Source organism: Pseudonaja textilis, chromosome 2 (genome assembly GCF_049901715.1).
Source record: "Pseudonaja textilis isolate UNSWEBS1 chromosome 2, rPseTex1.2, whole genome shotgun sequence".
In the NCBI taxonomy this organism is placed as follows: domain Eukaryota; kingdom Metazoa; phylum Chordata; class Lepidosauria; order Squamata; family Elapidae; genus Pseudonaja; species Pseudonaja textilis.
Window position 1 is genome coordinate 109,819,603 of NC_141991.1, and position 18,395 is coordinate 109,837,997.

Sequence of the window (18,395 nt, forward strand, 5' to 3'; positions counted from 1 at the left end):
TCAGGAAATCTATAAAATGGGACCACATAACAAGACTGGGTACAAGTTGTCAACTTACAACCATTGATTTAGTGACTGAAGTTAAAGCAGTATTGAAAAAAGTGACTTATTGCCAGTTTTCACACTTATGACCATTGCAGCATCCCCATGGGGCACACGATCAAAGTGACATATTTTATAAGTTACACTGTCCCCAAATCATGTGATCACCATTTATAACCTTCCCAGTCAGTTTCTGACAAACAAAATAATGGAGGAAACCAGATTCGCTTAACAGTGGTTTGATTCACTTAACAATTCAGCAATTCATTTAGCAACTGTGGCAAAAAAAAAGTCATAAAATGAGGTGCAATTCAGTTTGCTTTGCTTAGCAATGGAAATTTTGGGCGCAGTTGTAGTAATAAGTTGAGAACTACCTGTAATATTCTCAGTACTACAGCTTCTCTTGACCCTTTTCCTTCGGGGGAGTATCCAGAGGTGGGGCTGCACTAAAAAAAAAACCACTCCCATGCCTCTGAAAGGACATAGAATTCCCTCTTTTTACCAGTGATGTGACATGCTGAAAACTTACTAGAACAATAGATAGGTTTGTGCTCGGTATAAATAAGTTTGGCATGCCATACAGACTTGAAAACTATATGTCTCTCTCCTTATTGTACTGCAGGGGTGTCAAACACACACGACGTATCGTGACTCTTCCCCCCTTTGCTAAAACGGGGGTGGGAGTGGCTAGAGAAGCATCTGCGGGCTGCATCCACAGGCTGTGAGTGATACCCATTGTACTGTGTATATTACACATCAGGTTCTTATACAATTTCCCATCAAGCCCTATGGTTAAGTACCTTCAGATTAGATTTCTTGTTCATCCAGACAGTATCTTACCCATTGCCTCAAAGTACTACAGGTAGTCTTCAACTTACGACAACTGAGCCCAAAATTTATGTTGCTAAGTAAGACATTTGTTAAGTGAGTTTTGCCCCACTTTCCTTGCCACATTTGTTAAGTGAATCACTGCAATTGTTAAATTAACACGGCTGTTAAAGTGAATCTGGCTTTCACATTGACTTGCTTGGTCAGGTCTCAAAAGGGGATCACATAACCCTGGGTCATAAATGTCAGTTGTCAAGAATTCAAATGTAAATCATGTGACCATGGGGATGCTGCAATGGCCATAAGTGTGAAAAGGGGTGATAAGTCACTTGTTTCAGTGCCGTTGTAACTTTGAATGATCGTTAAGCAAACTGTTGTAAGTTGAGAACCACCTGGATTTTGTTAGGAAGTGCTATTTATTAGAGACCAAAGAAATGTAGAATATAGAGAACTATAAAATGAAGGGGGAAAAAACTCAGAAAAGTGAAATATCTTCTAACAAAAAGTACAAAAGTAGCAAAATTAACAGCAAGCAGCTAAATTTACCAATAATTAAGCCATATAACTAGGTACTTAGAAAATTGCTTTGCAAGTACTGAGGAAGACCAACCCATATGGAACAGTAACGGGAAAGGATTGCGATTTCATTTTTTACCGTGTTTGTGAGCAACGGAAAATAAGAAACCTCCTTTCAAATTGGATTCTGAAAATCTCAACATTTAAGAAACCCTAACCTGACACGTAATGTAATATGACTTCGCAGATTAAGAAAAGACAAGGTTTAAATATACTGCCTAGTCATTTTTTTTTTTTCAATACTGGGTTAAAATTGTTTATTTGGCTTAGGCAGTTTATTTTAAGCTTGCTTACTGTAATGGTGTGCTTTATTTATTACATTATGCTATCTTCATCATTAGTTTTGCCTACTATTTTTTTTCAAGTGGCCTTTAAGTCACAATATATTACCTTGATACATTACAATACATTACCTTGATGTCTATGAGGAAAATTCAAAATATTTCAGGACTAAATGTACATGGATTCTTTTAAGAAAGATAAGGAATCCTTATTTTGCTTTGAAATATGTTAAATATCATGTAGTACTACTTGTAAAAGCTCCCATTAAAAGCTCCCATTAAATTACGTAGATTACATATGGATCATCCGTCTCACCAATTTCTTTCCATACTTTTATAAAAATGGCATGGTATGATACACTAGGATTAAAAGGTCCACAGAAAGACTTGTTCAATATCATCTACGATTGTAATTCAAGCAATCCTTAATTTCAAAACTGCATCCTTCGGTTATCTGTACTAGAGTATAATTGAGTTGAGAAGTTTGTGGAGGAAAGCAAGAATTAATGTTCAGATCTGCCGTTATCATTGCAATTATGTTTTTAATGCATAGGAGAGAATGTGGCTTTAAACTAAACAACATTAACAGTGTCTGGGATAAATTGTAGATAAATTGGCCAAGAGTTAAATCCAAATTTGTAACTGCTTCCTTAGGATGAATCCCAATGAACTCCCCAAATATAAGTAACTGGAACACTCAAACATTCAACCTACGCTTGCTTCTTAACGCAACACAATCTGTCAGGCCTGTAACCACATACCCCTTTTGTTATGAAGTAAATTAAAAAGTAGTAGTGCAGGCACCCAGGCAGGTCCTGCCCAAGTGCAGGGGGAGATAATTCCATATATGTTCCCCCACCCCATCCCATTTGGAGCAGGAATTATCAAAGGAACCAACTATTCATCTGAGGTCTGGGGATGTGAAAACAAGACAGAGCACACACACTAAAAAAACACAGGAAGAACAGATTAAAATGGAGCTGATTCCAGGTGAATGAAAACACAGCCCAGAAGTGAATAAATGGAAAGGATGCCTGTTTTCCTGTGATGCTGTCCAAGAGAGACTCTCAGGGCCTGAGACGATGCATTCGCACAAATGAAAAGTTCTGCACGAACACACATGTCCTCCAGATTCATGCTATTTATCTTTTACTGAACAAAAACAACAAAGCTCTTTTTGGCAGCTGAATGAAACCAAGATCAGCTTCTGTTTGTGAGAAACCCCGGGAAGGATAGGATGAAGCCAGCTTGCAGGCTTGCATATTCTCAAAGGGCTGCATCTGACGAACATTGTCTGTTCTAAAAGGAGTTCTCAGACTCTCAAAGCTTGCCTTCAACAGCCTGGCCCCCTCCCCCGCCCCCCAGCCAGAGAGTCTGAAAAGGCACCAAGGGACAGTTGATGTTGTGGATACTGGATACGCATGGCCCTGGGTATGTGGGGCAGGGAGGGAAGGGACAGTCTTTTGTTGGCTCAGAGAGCTTCACATGTTGGTGCTCATCCGGGACTGGCTGTTTGCTGGAGTGAGTTCACCTTGGCTTCCTTCTCGTGGAGGAGACTGTAACAAGGCAAGAGAGAGACCCAAGGCCCAGTAAGCAATCAGACAGAGAAAGAGCTCATCTCCCATCCCACAAGTTGCCACACCAGCAGGCAAGTGAAGGACACCCCCAGGGAGCCAAAACCAGATGAATGGAAAAGAATTAGGGACTAAAAGTTTAGACAGCATTGAGAGACATAGTTTTTACTCCTTCAGAAAAAAAAAGGGGCAGTGGTAGAAGAGCACCATCTTTTGGGTTGTCTCACAAAGTATAACACAGTTAAGGGAAACTGAGGACTTAAGACCCCAAGGATGAAGGTCTCTTCTAAGGCTGGGCAAAACTTTTTGAAATAAGGGTTTTGTAATGTGTGCAATAGTTCAAGCAGTTATGTCTATTGCTAGGATCACACAACTACTTCAAAAGCCGTTCCCAGCTGCTTCTTTCAAATGCCTCGCATAGCCCTCTTCCTGCATCTTCCCTGTAGATCTGCCAAGAAAAATCCACCTTCGGATTATGTTCATTTTGTCACTTCCTGCTGCAGAAAGCCCTGTGCATAATACTTAATAAAACAATGACATTCATTGCTACCACATGTACAATGGACTCAAACTGGAGTGATTCAGGGAGCGACAACCACTGTTCATCTTGAGGGCTACACACCAGTGCTACAGTCATAAACAAAGATTCTTACATCCCAATTCATGGGAAGCCACATTGAAAAAGGGCTATTGCTGTCAGGTCCACAAGTGGATAGGTGTGTTTGGTTATTACAGAACAGAACATTTGACTAGAAAGGCCTTAGGCTTAATGCAGCAAGGCTCTTCTTACGTCAACGGCAAAATCTGTGCTGAAATAATAAGATGTTTCTAAGAAAGTGTCTTACCTAACCTGCTTGTGGCCTTCAAATATTTAAGCATCAGCTGAAGTCATTCAGGAGATGCACAGGAACTACTTGCCCTGGTTCTGCTGATCAGCTCAGTCCAAATACCCTCATTTACATTTACACCAACTTCTGATTGATGCTGATTCACAAAGATGCAAACCCCTGGAGAATGCAGGGCATTTTTGCTCACCTTCACATGGATCTGATTACGCAGGACAGCAGCTCGCAGGATCATAGCTTTGGCGCGACGCTGAAACTCCTTTCCCATGAGCAAGGACTTTTCAAAGGTAGTACTGCGTTGGTCAACATCTCTGGCATACAAAATCTACAGAATAAGATTAAGTAGCGGGGGAGATACAGAGACTATTAGAGATGAAGAGGAGCAGTAAATGATGTCAGAGAAGCAAAATGCAAAAGCCTCTCTAGTATCCGTTGAGGGGAAATGAAGTAGCAAAAAGCATCTTCTGAAAATTCAAAAGCCAAAAGAACTGAATTCTTTTTGCATGGAAATAAAAGGATTAAAAAAAAGAACTTAAAATTGAAGCAGGGTTTCTGGATAACCAGGAGTTATACCTTGTCTACAATGTATAGATTTTTATATTGGCTAAAATATTATAGACTACAGCTAATCTAGACAACAGGTATTGTTGACTTACAGCCATTCATTTAGCAACCATTCAAAGTTACCACGGCATTGAAAAAACTGACTTATGACCTTTTTTCACTTACAATCACTACAGCATCCCTATAGTCACATGATCAAATTTTGGATGCTTGGCAAATGGCATGTATTTATGATGGTCGCAATGTCCTTGATCAGCTTCTATGATCTTCTGACAAGCAAAGTCAATGGGGAAGCCAAATTCACTTAACGACTGTGTTCCTAACAACTACAGTGAGTCACTTAACAACTGTGCCAAGCAAGGTCATAACATTGGGTAAAACTCATTTAACAGTTGTCTTCCTTACAACAAAAATTTTGGGCTCAATTGTGGGGCCCAATAAAGTTGTGGATTACCCACATGTCATAATTACTATGTGCAAACAATTAAATTCATTTTGTCTAACTAGCCATTGGCTTTCAGAAGTGGCCAGAGAGACCTAGGAGTACTTATGCGACTGGGACTCACCTTGCTATGGGAATCTATTCTGGCATTTATTAGCCCCTCTAGGATCAGCTGAGTGAGTTCATCCTCCAGAGCTGCCACAGTAGTGTTGAAAGCAGTGGCCATCTTGCGCATGTCTGCTGACACATAGGGGCTGAAATACTGGGAATAAAGGGAAAAGTCAAGCGAGAAAAAAAGACAGAGAAATATTCTGAGAGTGACTCTGCACTGCATTCAGTGAAGAGAGGAACAAAGGAAAGTCACAATTGCAGCCACAGGTAAAGACAGCTACCTGAATAAGTGCCCGATTTCGTATCTGGGTGTAAAGTGTTCTCACATGAGGTGCCAGGTACATATCCAGTAGTAGGTTATCCTGTCCAGAACAGCAAGAAGAATGGACATAAAGCTTTCCAAAGCTTTGCTCTATAAAACAATCATTTCTAGAGTTTGCAAAATGTTAATAGTAAATGGAAAAGAAACACTGAATCTACCTAATAAGATTTACCAAGGCACTGCCACATTTCCTTTGGAGTTACCATAACATCCATTAATCTCTTTCTACTAATGTGCCATTAATCTGGGAGAATGGAAGTAACTGTAGTAGCCACAGAGGAAAAGAATATCCAAAGCTATTAATTGTTTCCATTTCCTCCCCCCACCTGCCGAACAAGCCAGTCTCAACCCCCACCCCCATAACAACATCCAAAGCAGGCCAAGATAATCTTTTTGAAAGAGACAGTGAGAAGACAAAAGACAAATCTTAGGCATGTATCTGGACTAACTCTCAAGATAGTACAATTTCAGCCTAACAGCTTTACGTGGACACTCTTTTCCTCTAGCAGTATTTATTTGCTTTCGTTCCTGATTTTTTTTAAAAAGATATTTAACAGGAATCTGTGTACTTATAACAGTACATAGCTATAACATATTTTTCTATTTTTCAGATTGAGCTTAATACCTAGTAGCTCGAACATTTTACCTGAACACACTGGTGTAATCGATTAAGGTTAATGTGTTATTAAGGTTAACGTGCAAGAAGGGCAGAAATTCTTGCCCCCCACCCCTCACTCCAACTATGACATGGTATTATCTCTGAAGTCTGTCGCTTACCCCTTCCTAAGCCAGGCTTTCTTAGACTTAAGTAGTTTTGCCCAAAGGGTTCTCACAGTTCAAATGCTGTTGCAACTGTTTTGCAAAACATATTGAGGAACACTAAAACTCTAGGACATACCTTCATCTCATCCAGCATCTTGAGACATGAAGCATATTTGGATTCATAGAACTTGAAAATGATGTCACGCACCTGTGGTTCTAGCTCTAAGAACAGTTTGAAGGAGCTGTAGATACAAAGGGAGTCACACAACCTGAAGTCAAGTCATCTTTTATGTCTCTTTCAAAGAGGGCTACTCTATTCAGTGGAGAAGTCCTTTCGATTGTGTGATCATTTCTACCAGATTGTGAGTGACCACTGTCTCAAGAGCCAGAGGGCATGGCAGAGGAAAGGCATCACTGCCTAAAATCTGGACCCAGGTGGGAGTAAGTCTGTAATTCTTCATCCTGCCTTTCTTAAAATTACAGGTAGTCCTTGACATATGACCATAATTAACCAGTCGTAAGTTGAGCACTATCGGTATGAAGGAAAAATAATCAGAGGAACTTAAAATTGAACATGCTGGATACAAGATGAGGAAGAGTACTTAATCTCTTTCACTCCTGCCATTTGTCTGCTCCCATTAATAAATCCACTAACATGTCTATTATAATTTAGTTTAATTCATCATCAAAGTTCCGCAAATTGTTTACCTGCTGGCGATGACATTACGTTGCAATTCTTGTCGGTCAAAAGTTGCTAGTGCACACAGTCCACCATATACAGCTACATTGCTAGGAGAGAGCAGCTAGGAAAAAAGAGAGAAGGGACAGCCTCTAAAGAATAGAGATAAAGAGCCCAAGATTGCCTGAATCCTTTCCCCAGGTTTCCAAGGAAAAAAAAGAGGCGGCCCTCCCAGGGAAAAAAAACACAAGGGGGAAAAATAGCTGATCTCTCTAGATTTAGCTTGGAAAAGTTCACGTATGGTCTCGTAGTGCCATTTCCTTCACACTAAACCCCACTGTTTTGCCAGCTCCCATCACTTCCACATCCTCACCTCAGGGAAGTCACAGTGATCAAATGAGGCCAACAAGAAGCACTTTGCTGCCTGCTTGTACTTCCGGGCAGCTAGTTCAGCCAAGCCTAAGAATGAGAACAAAGTTACTTTTTCTGCAGGGGAATCAGAAGAAAGAGAAGGCTAGGGGTCACAGAGAAACCTAAGCATCAGCCTCTTAAATTAATAATAGTTTCTAGGAAGAGACTGACTTGGGGGGGCGGGGGGGAGGAGTGGCTTTGTGCAGTTAGAATATAATATTGGAAAAGCAAATTGGAAGATTTTGCTAGTCTATTGCACCGCTTGGATACAACCATTCCCACAAACACTGAGGATGGTATCAGTTAAGTAAGCAAACCATTTTCTCACCTGCGGCACATTTCAATTTGGTAAGGATGGCCTGTGTCTGGCTGTCTCGTTCTCCTCTTTGCTAGACCGGGAGGAGGGAGAAAAATCAGTCAATGAACAATATTTCAGCCAATTCATTCCATTAAGGTTGTCTGAGGAAGCAGTTCTTTTCTCTTATTTCTTTTCCCTTGGCACGGATCAAGAACCCATCTGAAATGCAGATGGATTCACTCAAAGCTCTAAACAGGGATCATGTACACAATATATTATCATGTAAGCCAATGATGAAATTGAATCTCTGCTTCTTTTCATAGAGGAATCTGAACCTCATGTCTACTTCCAAGTTCATTACTAATTAAATAGCTCTTAACAATCTTTCTACAAGTTAAAACAGTACACCGCACCACAAAGGACTATATTTTATCAGGAAATCAAAACAGGGTAATTAAAGGCAAACAAGGAATTAGCAGGATCTAGCATATGACTAGTTCCAAATTCCCATTTGCTTGGGAAAGTCAGTAGACGATCCTGAATCTATCATTGGAATGTCTTGTCACAGACAAGATGGAGAAAAGCTTACTACCTCTGCAATCTCTGGCGTGGATTCTGCTTTGCTCACGTAGCTCAGGACATGGGACCAGTTTTGAAGATAAACACTGACCTGCAAAGAATCAAGTCCAGATGTAGTTGAGTAACCCATTACCTGACACATTCAATTCTGTACCTCGATAAAAGAGGTAATTGTGAAAAGAGATCTTAAGGAGTTGCAGTAGCCTATTATTACTGACTGAGTCCTCGTGAAAAGTACTGATGGGAAAACTGGAAATTTGAAATGCAAAGATAGAAAAGGAAGGTTTATATGTTAATTATGAGTTGTGTTGGGGGAGTCTATTTTGAACAGTGATTAAATTTTACTACTTTCCCCTTTCCAAATAAAGGACTGCTGAGATAAATTGCTGTTTACCTTGATAACATTGAGGCACATGTTAATAACATGTTTTGCACTGGTGCAGTAATCACGGGCTCGTGAATAACATTTAAGGGCATTGCTGAGGTCTCCACAGTCAAGGTAGTGATCGCCCAAGTCATCATGGCCTCTCCTAAAAAGCAGGCAGGTGTCAGTTATAAACAAATAAGTATCAGAAACACATAACCTTAAACATTGTTTGCCCTTGTCCAAAAAGTCTAACTACTCGTTAACACATGGTAAAGATATTTCTGGCAGATACTTAGCATCAACACTTCCACAGAAACTACTACAAAGTCCACTGTGCTTCATTGCTAAACAGACCCATTGCCTCTTCTGAACATTTATTTCCTTGAAAAACTATTCATAAGCTACCATGAATAATATCCACCAGTGCTGGGGAATACAACTGTTACACACATTATCAAAGTTAACAAATGTATATACTACATTGAGAAGAGTGCAAGATACATGCACTGCAAAATCTGAGAGTGGGAATAAGCAGTAGCAGCATTAGGAAAAATGTGGGTCACAGAAGGGAAAAATTATATTGGGGAGGTAAGATGTGTCTCACACATTTACATGTTCAGAACAAATATAGTATATATCACACTGCCTTCTGAAGGTTCACAAGAGAAGAGAGCAAACTATTTAATTCTTGGGAATGAGTGAAAAACAGTTCAATCATTCAATTTTCTTTCTCAAGACACATTTGAAAAATGATCTATGACTAGAGATTATGGAAAACCGCTTTCATGTGAAAAGGAAACGTGTAGCATTTTCTACACAAAGATTCCTTCATGGTTTTATTTCGTGGCAACATGTATCAGAAAATTGTAAATAATAAATTCAAGAAAATGTCATTTGAAGCATACACAACCCATTAAATGATTCCAGATAACAATTTAAAAAGTTATCCTGAGATTAGTTTTACCAATTCGTAACTACCAACTCCAATTTCTTTTGTTTTCATTTGTTAATTTCCTTTGTGTTACCTGATGCTCTCCTTGATTGAATTTCCTTTATAATTCTTAAGATCTGTGTCTAACTTTTCCAGTTTGAGAAGAGCTTTTTTGCGTGTAGCCTCAACCCATGCTGTGTCTAGAGGAGGAGGATCTACCCCACCATCTGGGACAGCGTCAGGTGTGTTCTGCAGCTCTCTGAAAAGGAAACAGCAGATACACAAAGTGTATAGGGACGCAGAATAATCTGTTACAGATAATAACAATCTATCTACTGCCACAATCTACAAGGATTGAGAAGGATCATAGCAATCATTAGGAGTACAATTAATTGGCTCTAGACACTATTGATATTTGATGAGTGAAACTCTAAATTCAGAAAAGTTCCACTCATATATAGAACTCCTGTGTATGTGCTGAATGGATTGATGGGAACTAAAACTGATGGCCTATATAGGAAAACTACTACAGATCCCTTTGTTTCCCAGTTTGAGTGAGGAATAGCAACATATCTGTGATTTAATCAAAGAAGGTAAATAAAGAGCCAAGACAATCAAAAGCTGACTTTAGTAGCCTAACTACGCTCTATCTCTCTGCTAGGGAAGCTTTTATTTAAGCAGCAAACATTTTCAGCTATATTTGATTCTAATGCTTAGTTCAGTTCATCAAAATACCAGAAAACAAATGAAAGGGCTCCCTTTCTACTGGGTGCACGAATGGCTCTTAAGATATAAAGAATTTCAAATTGAAACCATATGCAAGAGCTGAGTAAAAAAGATAACCTTCTGGAAACAGTCATCTGGCTGAAAGGGGCCTTCCCCCAGGGCTTTCTACTTTTGATATGTATACATGGTAGTGCAAAATGTCCATGGGAATGGAATTTGGCAATAATAGTCATAACAGAAAACTTTAAGTGCTCTACCTTCAATTTCAGTACAGTCGATAAATACCTTAGACAGACTGCAGTATCTAAATATAGATAAGGTAGGATGTTAGCACAACTTAATGTTTTACCAGCTATTGACTTGGAAGTATGAGAGAATATCTTACAATGAACAGCTTTGCCTATGCAGAATGGGTAATGGTGGGAAGGCTGATCATTTTCTTTTGAACTGTCCCTTTTATAAGGATATTTATGCATGCTATTAGAAAATTCTCCAGAGCATCCGCTTATTTTATCTTTAGTTTCCATTGTCTAAAAGGCACAATATAGTCTCCCTGAATGCTTTTAAATTTTACTATATTACCTACAGACATCAAAAAGGGATAAGTGCTTTCAGGGAGTACTGTATGAAATTTGTGCCGTAATATCTGATATCTATTAGATTTTGTGTTAGAAATGACAATTTACATCCTATATTTTGTTGCACATTTGTATAAATGTTAGTTTTAAAACACCAGACTCTTTTAAAAACTTTGATAAGTTTATAGGCTTACTTTTATAGATTTTATATATAATATTCATAATGTCATGCAATATTTAATTCATATCATTCATATTTGTATGAATGCTTTATATTTAATTGTAATTATGTTGTATGTTGGTCATTAATGTTCTCTGTCTCTATGTGTGTATGAAACACACACACACACACACACACACACACACACAGATATATATAGCTATAGATGCAAAGTCAATCAACTAAAGACGTGTGTGTGTGTTTGTTTGTTTGTTTGTTTGTTTGTTTGTTTAATACTATGTATCTCCAATAAGCCTTTCAAGACCCTTCTTCATCTTAGTACCTGGTAGCTTCAGTCAACTTCCGGTGAATCTCCTCATAAACATCCACATTGAATGTTCTTTGGACAAATGAGAGCGCCATTTTCAGGGCTTCTACTCGCAGCTGTGGGCAGTGGTCAGCAATGAACTGCAATCTTTCAATCCTCATCAGGCCGCTGTAACTTGCTGCATACTGCTCCAGATCCTGCTCCAACCGGAATGAAAATATCATAGATGGTAGTGTGTATTAGCCCAACTATTAGGCCCCTGGTATTTTTAGTCCAAGAACTATAGAGAAACCAGAGTTCCCAGATGATTGCTAGCTCTAGATCCTAAAGCATACAGGAATTATTCCTGCATATTTTTGCTTCTTAATGACAAATTGTACATTTGATTCATTTTTGTTATATTTTGTAATCTGTGAAACAGGTATCTATGCATCAACATTTTCTATAGAATTAATGCATTGGATGATATCGCACTATATCATTTTTTTATCTCCAAAAAGAAAAATAACTGGGCTCATTGAGGAAATTAATAAAATGGTACAATACCTGTTTTATTCCCACAATAACTCTGTGAGCTATAGTGGACTGAGATAGAAAGACTGACTCAAAGTTAGTCAGCATTTGTGGCTAAGGATGAATAGACTTGAGCTAAAGTTTTTCTACTCTTAGCCACATTCTTAAGCTCTATGCTGTAAAAGCTCATATGATGATGACACTCTCCAAGACTGCAGAGCAGAGAAGGAAGAACTAGGAGGTACAGTTATCACAGTAATGATTTTGCTCCCTTGAGTCAATAGATATGAAGTTCATCTAGACACTGGTACTTTTGTTCCCAATATAGAGTTAATCCTGAGCTATTTTATAGGGCTATTGTAAAGTTTATAATCAAAAGCACTACCTAAATATAGGAATTGGTTTTAAACTGACAACTCAAGCACTTATAGTTATATGAGATATGACAAGTGGATAGCGCCATCCACTCTCAAAAAGCTAAGCTGGCTGATACTTATAAGACTGGAAGCTGAAAAAGCATCCTGGGAGAAGGCAATGGCAACCTATTTCCCTACTGGTGCCACTAAAGCAACACAGGTATTTTCATAAGTTCTTCACTAGTTAAGCTTCACTCAAAAGACACTTTATCAACAGAAGAAGAAGAAAACTGTGGACTGTTTTTGTTACACAATGTGAAAGAGTTGTTATTCAGCTCCCTCTCGCCTGCCATTTTAACCAACAATATAAATCATTTTTCTTCAACATGTAAGCAAAGGTTACAAGTAAAACAATAAGCAGGTAGTATTTGCTTAAAGTAAGGACTGATAGAGAACCTAGGGTTTGGAAGACAATTCTAAGAAGCCCGTTCTGTCATTTTTGCCTTCAAGCACATACCAGAGTTGGGTTCTCCACCACGTAGTTGATATCAGGTGCATTTTGCTGATCTTCTTGGGGATCTACATCAATCTGCATGGGCTCTACCGCACCCTGTAACAGCAGAGCATGTGAGTGAAACAGAAATGAAGAGTCTCTCCCTCCCAGCCCCAAGGGAAAGATTCCCATGCATCAGCAAATATAACTGAACTTGACATTTAAGCAATGCATCTACAGTTTAGGATTTTCACTCCACGAAGTTGTTTTCCAGGCCTCCCAGAAATACTACCCTCACTTTGTGCCACTAATTCACACAATAGATTTCCTTGCTCTCAGTAATAAAACAGAGGTGATTAACCATTTTCTGAACCAAAAACGGCAGGTTTAATCCCCTCAGTTTGAACCATGTATATATATATCAAAGTTTGTTCTTATAGTAAGCAAATGGAACAATGTTATATTGAGAAAAAAAATTAACAGGATTTAGCATAATTAAATTGGGATATTTTTCTTACTTGTCATCTTATGATCTAAAGTTGATATTGTTTCATATGTCATAGGAAATTCTGGGCATATTTTTAATTTTCATTCATAATGAGTGGAAATAATTGTTAACAAGAAAATCCACTGAATCTTTATGAATTTTTTTCAGTCAAACCCAAGAGCACATATACGGTATACTGTGGTGGTCTCTCACATAGTTCCCACAGTATACTGTGTACAGTACTGAGTATACTGTATCTCCACAATACTGCCAAGGCTGAAACATGAAATAATAGTCTGAAATTATTATTATTGTTGTTGTTGTTATTCTGCAATAGTTCATTATCCAAGATCAGGGCTGGATTTATAAGGGGGCAATTCAGGGAGCTTTCTGGGCTTTAAAACTTTTGGGAGAGGGGAAGGAAGACTGTCCTCATCATGAATTTTTTTCCAGGAACTGAAACAAAGAGAAGTAACTTTACATGGCATGAACAAATGCAGAGTTACAATTCCGCACATGAAAACGTACAAAATAATACACTATGGATAAATCAAGCAAGCATGCACATTTCAACAACATGGCTAAAAAGGCAAAGAAAAGTAAAACCATTTATAACACAATTAGGAGAAAAACACAATTAGGTCTAAAGCCATGTCTGATCCTCCACAGGTGTCATCTTTCACACTTATTTGATGTAATCTTGTTCTAAAGGACATCAGTATCAGGAATCTCACTAGATCATACCAAAGATCTATTTTTAGTCTATATTCTGTCCGATTGAGTTCCTTTAGAAAGCCCATAAGGACATGAAGGCAAAAGATTGAGGAGAATCTAGGCTTCTTGGAAATTTATTAGAAGTTTACCAATAAGAAATGAAAGAAAATTAGTTTTATAGCATGACAACCTATCTATTACCAATCATTCAGTGTGGTGTGAAAGCAGAGATTGAATATGATGTCATAGGTTGTACTCTTGATTTATAACAGTACAGAGCGACCCCATATCCCAACCCAAAGACTGTGGTGAATCAAGAGGCAAATGCTACATTGTACAAAATATATGCAATGCAGGCCTAACAAGGTTCCTCTATTTCTAAATCCATTTTTTAATTGTAATCAACAAAAAGGGGTTTAAGAGCTTGTCATTTTAACAGAATATGAAGGATATTTTATCTCCTTTAATTAGAAAATTATTTTGCTGAGACACAAGCATCCATGAAGAAAGATTGAAAATCTTTGATCCCAAGAAAATTTGCCATGAGAGCCTAATTATATTCTTATGTGAAGAGATAATGTTGTGATCTTTCCAGAGTCATGTAGGTGAGATGAGTGGCTATATAACTTGAAGAAATAAATATTGCTATTGTGATTTTTCACCTAAACTCTATTATTTCAAAGGATACATTAAAAGGCTGGACAATAGCTACCTGAACCCATCCAAGGTTTATGGCATTCATCTGAGATCCTCACGATTTTTTCCAATTAACCTATGCCCCAAATGGTCTGGATAATGAAGCAGTGATAAACCTAGGCTTTATCAATTTACCTCATTTGCAGACATTTCAGCTACTAAATTTATATGATCATTTGAAGATAAAGTATCAGGGTCAGATCACTGGTCATCTTATTAGAATGCAGATTGGCTGCCTGAAGTTCTGCAAATGCCATTTGACTATACTTCCATTAGAAATATCTACTAGTTAGGAAGGTTGGGACTGAAATAGCTATCCTAGCACTGTATAAAGGGCCACAGGTTTCATAACTCTAGTCCTGTCTGGTTAGGAGAAACTCTCCAAAGCCTGACTCAAAGCCATTTGTATTGACCAAGGCTTTTCCAATTGAGAATCTGCAATGCACTCTACTATACAAACAAGACATTTCAGGAAAAATGTGCTTTTTCACAAGATAGTCTTTTTAGAAGAAAGCATAATTTGAATTCTTTATGATTAAAGGTGGGGTATCTGAACAAAGGGCAGATTGTTTACTTATGAGTTGTCTTGATTGTTTAGACCTTATTTTTTGAGTGCCCTGGGTTTTGAGAACAAGCTTTTTATGGCAAAGTACTACTTTCTTTTAATTTGGGGATGTCTAAATGTCATGTTGGACAGGGCATTATCAGGATGATACCATGCAACAGAGCGCTCATCTAATGGCCACTACAAGGAGACCTCCTTTTGTCGGCTTCATGACTGTACAGTACTAAACTATATCAATAGAGTACTTCAAAACCTAGAAGAATAAAAAGCACAATTTTGGAAAGAATTATTGGAGGTTTTAAGAGATGAAATATCGTAAGGCAATCATTTCAGTCCTTAAAGCCATTCAGCTTCTTCAAAACATATCTAAAAGGCCTAGCTTTTGGCTTCACCCATTCTATGGAGTCTCTGAGAATTGCAGAAAGAGTTCATGCTAGACTATACTTTTTGCACACATTGTTTTTATTTCTAGGGATTAGAATACTGTGCTTTATTACTCAGCAATTTGCTGCCAAATTTCAACTATGTGATCTCTGGAGGCCACTAAAAGCAAACCAAAACAATACAGGAGCCATATGCGGTCTCTGGACCACTTATCCCTGTTCCAATAAAAGATGGCTATTTCCAAAGAGACAGCCTTCTTCATGCCAGTATCTCATCTATGCATTCCCTCCCACCCACCATGAAACAATGGATCCCAAACCAGTCTTGCAGCTTTTAGTATAGTCGGATAATCCTGCTGTTGTGTTAATGTCCATTGCTTTGATTTTAAGTAATGACATTTGTTAAGAAAAAGATAATGCAACGTTGTGTTTAAATCCCTACTTAAAAGTAGAAAAATGTTTAAAATACACAAATTACATACATAACAAAGTAAAGCCATACAACTGCTGTGGAAAATTATAGTCTGTCGCCCATTGCTTTGAGTCTGCAAGCTTTCAATTATTCTTAGACAATGGGAGACAAATATCTTTGCTAGCAGCTCAACAGCATGTAACAAATTCCTTTGTTTTTTGAAATACATCCAATTCAGAGAAAGGAGGGGATGTTTTTTTTTTTTAAAAAAAAGAATATGCCTTAATGTTGATAAAACTCAAGTCATTCTCACTCAGACATCCTTGAGTGCTTTCTCCTTTGAGATACCTCATAAAGTAGGGTGCAGGCTGATAAGCAGGCACTCAGGCTGAAGTCTCCAGATGTACCTGGGAGGAAGAGGTCTGACCTACTGCTGCGGGGAGTGTTGTATAGATCTGTCACTGACGAGGAAGCTGAGCTTGGAACTGAACTATCCCTCATCCTGTCCTGACTCTCTGTACCCCCTCGCCCTGACACAGAGCTCGCCAGCTGCTAAAGGAAAGAAAGGAAGTTAATGCCCCTGCAGTCATAAACAGCTATAATTCATGGTAGGCTTAGAATAATATGAACTGGCTTTCTTTCTCTTTCACTATAGGCCTTTATTTATATCCATCTTAAAGTTATAAAGAATTAGCATTTATGTGCCACATTAAACAAGCAACAAATGTCAAACCCACTGGCTTAGATGCATAATTTCCTAAATATTGTATTATAAACAGTAAAATCAGAACAGATACATTTCATGTGATTTGTGACATGATAATATGAACTTGGGTACAGAAAACTTTCCATAATGCCCTTAAGAGGAGCTGGAAAAATACATGGCCTCTCTAAGAAAGAGGAGGAATGAGTTTTGGGAGGGGCAAGCAAAAATTGCAATTTCTAAGACATTGTTTTTCTTAACGCAGCAAGCCTATGACATTTGGAAAATGTTTTAGGAGACACTGATAAGTGAGAAAATTCAACCTCAAATTCCTCCCTCTGTTGTTATCTTTCAAGGTTGTTGGTTTTGGTCATCAGTTAAAATCAACCACAGAAAGTTAAAAAAAAAAAAACCTTTGAGAAACCAGGAAGGAGACAGAAAAATGCAAAAGTTTCTCCATCCTTACTTTTGTCCTGCGATTCTATTCTTAACAAACCAACAATTGTGAAGTTTCTGACATAGTAGATAGGATTGTCCAAATGTCTGAACAGGTACTTCAGTTTCTCATTACATTTCAGACATCATTGTGATTGATTTTTTTTTATTTCCAGAAGCAAATGCACAATTACAAGAGCACCAAAAAAAAAAAAAAGAGCCAGTTTATTCCAACTTTTGAGAGGCAGCATTTGCTGGGGAATTGCATTTCATGACCAGGAGATCACACAACTCTTCCTCATGCAAACGGTGGGAGAGTTTAATTCTCTTTCAGTGTTATTTAGCTGATCTTGAAAAATGATTTATATCTACTTCCCCCATCACGGCACAACTGGTGGGGGGGAATAATAATAAAGGCCTCCACCAAAGACTTCTTAAAAGCACTCAAACGAAGCCCAATTGCTCTGTTTCGGGAATTCCTACAGGCGTATCTTAAGTGTTTTTGGCGGTGGTTTTGCTCTCCGAGCTTGTTTCAATTTAGCTTCTGAACGTTTTCGTTATCAACCTAGATAACATCATCAGGATGGTTTCCTTGTCCTATTCCTCTTTATCTTTATAAATGTCTACTAAGTCTCCTCAGCCCGTTACGTGGAGCGAGAAGCTGCAGACCGATCCTCGGGCTGGCCAGCAGCCCCCAAGAAGGTCACCTCTACCGCGTCTACACAGAAACCAGATGGGCAGCAAGAGAGGGGAGAGGAGGGGGTGGAGGCGCGGCGGGTGGGCGGGGAGGGGGGCGCAGCAGAGCCCAGCGCACCAGGCGGCAGGGCCTCTCCATCCGGCGGCCACGACCCCGGCCAACCACTCGCCCTCCGGGCAACGGATCATCTGCCTTCGCTCGAGGCCGCCCCTGCCTCCCGCCTGCCTCCGCCGCCTCCCCTCCTCCTGGAGGCAGCCCGGGGGCGGCTTCCGAGAATAACACATGGGCTGATCCCACCGGAGGAGCCGCTCGGCAGCCGCCGCCGCCGCCGATGCAGCCTCCTTCCCGCCACCGCCTTAATTCCGCCTCGAGCCGCCGCAAGACACGCCCTGCGGGCCAGACCTCCCCCCGCCCCTCAAGCGACCCCCTCGAAACTTCCTCGATACCTGTAAATTGAAGACTTGGACGGGTAGCGGCATATTGACCCTCGCACCATGCACCTCCGGGTCACGTCCTCCCCTCCCACTTCCACGTCCG

At 39.2% G+C, this 18,395-nt stretch overlaps 1 protein-coding gene across 1 annotated transcript; it reads right to left on the reverse strand.

Moving 5' to 3' along the window:
- Positions 1-2,850: 2,850 nt before the first annotated feature.
- Positions 2,851-18,388, reverse strand: GPS1 (G protein pathway suppressor 1). The gene is made up of 14 exons (XM_026701875.2): positions 18,305-18,388; positions 12,791-12,883; positions 11,420-11,601; positions 9,707-9,871; positions 8,709-8,844; positions 8,328-8,405; positions 7,766-7,826; positions 7,400-7,485; positions 7,056-7,150; positions 6,484-6,589; positions 5,545-5,625; positions 5,277-5,414; positions 4,337-4,471; positions 2,851-3,283 (listed from the first exon to the last, which is right to left on the reverse strand). Exons 1-14 carry the CDS (start codon positions 18,335-18,337, stop codon positions 3,209-3,211), a joined length of 1,464 nt encoding a protein of 487 aa, XP_026557660.1. The 5' UTR covers positions 18,338-18,388; the 3' UTR covers positions 2,851-3,208.
- Positions 18,389-18,395: the final 7 nt, after the last annotated feature.

Excerpts from the sequence above, each read along its gene's own strand:
- GPS1 (XM_026701875.2), bottom strand. The coding sequence starts at position 18,337 with ATGCCGCTACCCGTCCAAGTCTTCAATTTACAG. Across the intron at positions 12,884-18,304 it reads TCCAAGTCTTCAATTTACAG|GGTGCGGTAGAGCCCATGCA; the intron begins GTATCGAGGAAG and ends CTGCTGTTACAG. Across the intron at positions 5,415-5,544 it reads GAAATCGGGCACTTATTCAG|TATTTCAGCCCCTATGTGTC; the intron begins GTAGCTGTCTTT and ends CTTTATTCCCAG.